General features: G+C 39.2%; 1 protein-coding gene across 3 annotated transcripts in view; it reads left to right on the plus strand.

Moving 5' to 3' along the window:
- PANK1 (pantothenate kinase 1) overlaps positions 1-2,202 on the plus strand; it is a 101,481-nt gene extending 99,279 nt beyond the window's left edge. For all 3 annotated transcript variants that reach the window (XM_045810072.2, XM_045810074.2, XM_045810070.2), the window contains one exon: positions 679-2,202. In XM_045810072.2, coding sequence (XP_045666028.1) covers positions 679-738 — 60 coding nt within the window. In that variant the 3' untranslated portion in view covers positions 739-2,202. The remainder of the gene's footprint in view (positions 1-678) is intronic.
- Positions 2,203-7,203: the final 5,001 nt, after the last annotated feature.

The following is a 7,203-nucleotide window of genomic DNA, read 5'->3' on the forward strand; positions in this document are numbered from 1 at the left end:
CTGTCACGTAACGGCCGGTCCTGGCACGCGGCCACCCGTTGATTTGTGTTGGTGATTGTTGACTCAGGCAACAGGAGTGGAGTCTCAGATCTTTTGGAAACCAAGTTCTCTAAAACTTTTCATTTTTCAGTTCCTTTCACGTTCACAAAAACACGGGCTTGCATTTACAGAGGAGCAAAGTGAAGCCCCAGCTGATTTAGATGCGTTTCCGGGATCTGCTGAGGGAACTTAGAGTGCTCGCCCCCCGGGAAATACAACTTTGCAGTCAGACAGACTTGGCGTTGAGCCCTGGCACAAGTGTGTGACTCGGAAAGGGAAATTTACTTGATTACCTTCCATTGCTCATCAGTGAAATGGGGGTCACAGTATGAATTTTGCCGTGGCCCAGGTTAAAATGCGATCATTGTAATTCTAACAGTACCAGCACTCACGTGGTGCGCGCTAAGTGCCAGACATTTCCCTAAGCACTTTATTTACATCCGTTAACGTATTTAAGATAGAAAAACAGGTATATCTCATAAGTATTATTACTATTACTCTATGGTGCGTGGCAGAGTTCAGGCTGTAAGTTCTTCTTATCTACAACATTAGGGGGCAGCATTCCTAGAATTATTAAACATGGTGGGCACTTGGCTGTTAAGAGATCATGGTGCCCAAGTTTTCCCATCGCTTTCGTAGGGTTATTTCGGAGCTGTTGGGGCGCTGCTGGAACTGTTCAAGATGCCTGATGACCAGTAGTGACGACCGGCGGATGGAAGCGCCTTCTGTGAGAACAGAGAGCTGAGAGCCGCGGCCGGAGGAGGTCGATGCCGCTGGGGGACGGAAGCTAAGCCATTTTGGCAGACGTACCTGCTGGATCTGTAAATAACTTAAAATCCTTCTAGCTGATCTTTTACTCTTGGGTTTTGAGCTGATGATTCAAAATGGGGAAGACGAGTTTTTTCTGTATACTGTATTTTTAAAAAAAAAATTTTGTGCAGCGAGGCCAAACCTACGAATTTTATGCATTAACCTTGAAAAGTTGTATGATGTGTAGGAAGGACCCGAAATGTAAGTGCTGTTTATTTTTCTTCTGGGGTTTACTGATCAGTGTGGTAATTTTAACTTCATTTAGTAATTACTCTAGGAGATTCTACCTTTACTTATATTCTTCATGACGTTTCATGATTTGCTGTTGGTTTCAAATGAAACTACAAATCTGGCATGTTTTACTGTGAACACGATTTTGTTTGTTTGTTTATATACCTTTTTTCATCTTGTTTTCCTTTTTTTTTTTTTCTCTGTTGGAATGTCTTATGGAGAAAGAGAGTCCTTCCCCCTGTTTCTGTCCTCAAATGACTCCCTCTCCTCCCCAATACCTTTCTTGAACCTAATTGTTTGTATCAATCAAGGTGCTGACCAACTCGATACGAAGTTTTAAGCACGAGATCGAAAGCTCTCAAAAGTGCCCTTGATGAGAAAACCCTGAAAGTGTTCATGAATTTTATGAGTCAGGCAAAAGTTGAAAATGATATGCAATTTTGTCTTAACCCTTACGAATATGCAATGTTTTGTTGGATTTATCTTCTGTTAGGTTATATGAAATTGAAATGTTCTCTGATGAAATGTCCTCCTTCATGCCCACCTGTGAGTGGCAGCAAATCCTTATGCAGGACTTTGGAACTTCCCAGGTAAAGTCTCCCAGGAGATTCACATTTCACATTGGGAGATGGGGGAGAAGTCATGGGTTGAGGTGTTAGGTAATAATACCTATTTGTTTTGTACATGTATGTACACAGGAGCTTTGTAACAAGGCATCTTAAGTAATAACATTTTTTCATTTGATATATTTCAAACTGAAAACCGTATTTCAATCCCAGTTTCTAATATTTAAAAAAAAATCATGATACTGATCTATCTATACATATTTTTTTTCTTTTTTGAAAGATGTCATTGGAACAGATGGGTAACTTTCAAATGAGAGTCTTGTACAAATATCGAAACGCATGAGATCTAATGATTTAGAACTGATTAATCTTTTGAATTGAGCATATTGTTGAAAGGGATTTTTGAAGGCAGTACAATTCCTCCATGATGAATCTTTCCTTTTCTGCCTCCTGAGCACCATCTTTAATTACCATATCTTCAAGTCTTGAAGAACTTGATGTTAATTGAAGTATTCACTTGTCTGGTTGAAATAAAGCCTGTTTCTGTTGTGATGTTCTTAGTGTATATGTTATTTTCATTTCTTAATCTTCATGTCCATATTATCTGCTTTTGTACCATACAATGAATGTGTTGTATTTTTGCTACCCTACATTTCCTAGTTTGAGGCTTTCACATAAGGGTGTCTTCAATTGAAGCTGTAACTCTATGCAGAGATTTTTGTTTTAATAGCTTTGTGGTTCTTCTACATCTGACTCGTCGCCAAAATATCATTACTATATTTGGCAATTCAAAAAATTTTTCAAAATTTGGTCATCACAAATACATTTTATTAACTTCTACCTGGCTTTAAAAAATTCAGGCAACTAAGATGTTCTTGAAAAAGATAAGGGTAAAAAAAAAAAAAAGAAAAAGATAACTGTAAAAATGTACATATGATCTACATTAGTGCCTTTTTTGACTGTTCCCTTCTATCAGTCTTACTCTCCTCTGCCAGGGAATAGTAGACCTTGGATTATGGTTCTGCAAAAGGAATCAGGGCAAGTTAGTATAATTATATAATTTTTTAATTATCTGGAATCACTTGATCTTTCATTGCAAATGTGTAAGACCTTGGTTTAGCTGAGGAAATCAATTCTTCCACTATACAAATATCAGTACATGTTGGGTACATATAGGCAGCCTTTTTTTATAATGAGAAACTTGTAGCCTGAGGATTTTTACATTCACTCGAATCATAGAGATTTTCCTATGGCTCAACATTAAGAAGAAACTTGACAAGACTAAAGAATTTTTATCATGAACTATGTGAACTCAAGATGGTCAGGTAGTCCAGAGCATGGCTCTTGATTGTGAGACAGCTTCAGTGTGGACAGCTCGGCCATTGCCTAGCTGTGTGGGCAAGCCACTAACCCTCTCTCTAAACGCCAGCTTCCTCGTTCATTAAACGGGGTAGTTTTCACCTCCATATTTAAGAGCTTAGCACAAAGGCTGGCAAATAGTAAATGGTAGCTGTACTGGGAAAAGAAAAATAGATGTCTTAAGCTAACATGTGAAATCTGTGATATCTAATCTTCTAGAATGTGGGGAACCTATTTTAGCACAGAGATACAGATCTCCCTATGCTAGTACATGTCCACAGTCCTGTGTCCACAATTCCAAAATTCCACACTCTTAAAATGTATCCTGACAGTCACTTAACAGAAAAGCTGACTTGAGCATTATTTATCACTCTGTAGGACTCTTCACATGTTTTGTTGCAAAGCTTCTAATGCGTTTGATTACGGGGTGCTGCCCCAGACCCTACTAGGGATGTTAAGGAGTGAACAATTCTGAATTTTGAAAGACATCTGGTCTCAAGAATTTTAGATAAAGGGATTGTGAAGGTATGGTTGTATTCTTCAGGTTAGGTAGTATATATGAGTTCAGAGTCCCTTTGTTGGGAACTGTTGTTACAGGTAATTTATGCTTGACATCATCTGGTCATAGAAGGAATAAGAAGTTATTTTGTGCCAGGAAGGAGCTGAGGAAACCAAGAAGAATTGGCTATAACCCCTGCTGTTCAGCAAGGGAGACAAGTCTCAAACCAGTTCACATTATAAAGTATCATGGGTGTCATTCATTCATTCACCAGTATGTACAGCAGTGAACAAAACAAAGACCCACCCTCACAGAGCTTACATTCTAGAAGGAAGACAGATAATCACTAAGTAGATAATGCTAGATCAGTACTACAAGGAGAAAATGAGGTAAGGTCAAGGACTAGAGAGGAGGTAGTTGTATTTAGAAAGCGGAAGGAAAGAAACTCCTTTGGTAGAGTGGTCAAAGACATCTCCTACAAGAGGAGAGATTTGAGCAGAGTCAGATGAAGTTGGGAACTCACCGTGTAAATACCTGGGAGAATATTTTTTACTCCTGGCAAAGGAGAATGGAGGTTTTGAGGAACTGCAAGGATTCCATTGTGTGTGGAATAAATGATGGCAAGAGTGACTGGGCATGCAGTTTTGGGAGTAGCCATGGGCCAAGTCCAATATAAGGTCTGTATGTGAGGGTAGAGGCTGCACCCATAGGAGCAATTGGTCACTTCTCCTGGAGGAGAGAGGTCGAGAAGCTTCCATAGAATGTTAACCAATGAGTAGAGGCCACTGAGTGGACCTGGAGAGGAGGGCTTCCCAAGCAGAGAGAGTGGGGTGAGAGAGGCATTGAGAGAAGAAACAGTAGTTGGGTTACTCAGGGAATTAGAAACTGTTTGCTTCTGCTGGAGCCTTGGTTAGTGAGAGAGAAACCAGATACTGGGAGAGAGGAAACCAGCCAGATTATGGAAGGACTCATATTCCATGCTAAAGATTCTGGTGTTTTCTGTAGTCAGTGGAGAGCCATCAAAGGGTTTCAAGTAAAGTGAAACTAGAATTAATCTGGCTTCAAAGTGATAATAGAACAAAGTGTCCTACTGAGGTAAATGGGTAAACCAGTTATTGTGTTTTTGAATACACAACACCATTCTTACTATCATGTTTACTTTAGTTCTTCTATTGTGTCCAACCTCAGGCAGTAGCTGCTTAGTGGACCAGATTTCTCTGTAACTAAGAGGGTTATATAAGGTCTTGAGAATTTTCCCACAGGACCAAGGCTGCTAATAGCTACAACCCTGCTATGATTCTATTTAGTGACTAGAAAGATTTCAACATCACTGATCCCCATTAACTCTATTCCTTGCAAGAATTGTTTGGAGAGAGGGCTCTTTTCCTCCCAGTGACTAGATGACCCCAAATTTGTGAGAAAAATTAAATTAATGCACATTTTCTACTGGGTCTACCAGTGCTTATGATGCACTTTTCATCTATTTAATTTTAACTGAATGCTTGTGATCTGGGAGGCATAGATTGGGTAACTCTCAGGAGACATTCAGCTGTAGGACAGCAGGGTCCCTCATTTCATCGGCTTCCGTTCTCATGAGGGAGGTAGACTTTAAGTACATAAGCCAACAAATAGGAAAATAGCAGCTGTGAAGGGAAGAAACAGGGTGATGTGGCGAAGAGGAAGGCAAAGGACTTCCTTAGTAAGCTGGGCATGAAATAGAAATATGAAATCATGGCCTCAGCATTTGAGGAATGACCCTCAGGTGTTTCTTGCTTTCATTCATTACTACCTCCTCAATGAAAATGAAAGATGTTTTTGGGAAACAGTTTGAGAGCTAATTCATTTTCTTTTTTTTTTTTTACTTAGAAAATTTAATTTAGTTCCCATATGAATTTAAAATCATATGTTACATGAAACAATAGATTAATTTAATAATGCTCCCTTTGTACTACTCGCTCATTTCACAAAACAATATTATTTAAGCTGTTCACTTGAATCTTTATCGTCGATGCCTTTGTCATGGCCAGAGTCATTTCGTGGTTTCCAGAGCACACCAAGTCTGACGCACAGCAGTTTTTGAATCTACTTATGATATTGACACTGGATTTTTTTTTTTTTTAACCAAGCCAGGACCACCTATTCCCACAATGACCTCAATTATTTGTTTCATTTTCCAAAAGGTGTTATATTGGTGATGCCACAGTGTAACCATTTATGTAGTGCCTTTTATGGTCAACTTTAAAAGGTTAGTTTATAAATATTCATCACTTGCAATACAAAAATAAAAGAAAATTTGTATTAAAAGTCTTTGCCTCTTTTTATGCTTACTCTATCAGGTAAACACCAAACATTCCCAACTAGAATTAATTGTGATTTCAGTTAATGTTGTCACCAAACAATTCTCAACCAGTCTGCAGTTAGAATTCATCTTCCTACACTTAAGTATTTATTTTAATTTCAGTAAGTTTTATATGCTTATAATCTAATAAGTTAAATAGTTCCAGAAGCTTGGCAATAATAGGGCTATGAAAAAAGTAGCAATACCCATGTTTTCTTTTTTGTTTTTTCCCCCTCTTTCTCTTTACACTTTATTTATGATATATGGTACTTTCTCAGTGCGTAAAGGCAAAGCCAAGGGCAAGGAAAGGGTACTTGGACATGTCAGACCACCGAGGTTGTAGCTAAGACTCATAGCCAAAGGGACTGTCCTGATTGGAGGATTTTGGAGAGGGGTATGCCCAGCATTCCAACCAATGATGCCTGGATGTATTTTTTTTATCAGGAACTCATTTTTCAACATTGGCTGCTGGTCTTTCTTGTTTTATTTCACTGTTCTGAGCAAAGCAGCTTCCCAGAGAAAGGGTACGGTGATGAGGAGAAAGGTTTGAGTAGCTGTATATCCAAAAATTTCTAAAAATAATTTTATTCTATGCTCATACTCAATTGATAGTTTGGCAAAGTATAGAATTTTAGGTTAGATCTGAAGACATAGCCCTATTAGTGCCAAGCTTCCAGTGTTGCTGTGAGAAAGCCTGATGTCATTCTGGCTCCTGATCTTCATATGTAACTATTTTCCTCCTCTTTTCTAGAAGCTTTTAGAAACTTTTCAACTTCTGGTTTTAACCCTAACATGTAAGGAGCTTACAATTCATCACTCCCATCCTTATGAGAAAAAAGTTGGGGCACCTGGGTGGCTCAGTGGGTTAAGTGTCTGCCTTCAGCTCAGGTTGTGGTCCTGCAGTCCTGGGATTGAGCCCCAAGTCAAGCCCCGAGTTGGGCTCCCTGCTCAGTGGGGAGCCTGCTTCTCCCTTTCCTTCTGCCCCTCCCCTCTGCTCGTGCTCTCTCTCTTTCTCTCTCTGACAACTAAATGAATAAAATCTTTTTAAAGAAGAAAAGAAAAGAGGTAAACGAACTGAAAATCAATGACTTTTCTTGGACCTATTAGAGAATCAAGGTCATAGGGGAAACTGCCACACTGAAATTTGAAGAGACAAGAAATACAGAAAATCACAGCTGAAATCAATTTACCTACTACCTATAAACTGGTAGGAGCACTTAAATGGCAATTTTGATAAACTGGTGGAGGCTGAGTGTGGACTAGCATAAGAGTGAGAAATTCCTGGGGACCCGCTGTCTTAGGGAGCATCTCCACACTTTCATGGGTTGTTCTTCTAGGAACCCCACCCAGTTCTAGTGGTA

The sequence above is a fragment of the Ursus americanus genome, chromosome 6 (assembly GCF_024610735.1).
Source record: "Ursus americanus isolate L20-20 chromosome 6, mUrsAme1.1.p, whole genome shotgun sequence".
In the NCBI taxonomy this organism is placed as follows: Eukaryota; Metazoa; Chordata; class Mammalia; order Carnivora; family Ursidae; genus Ursus; species Ursus americanus.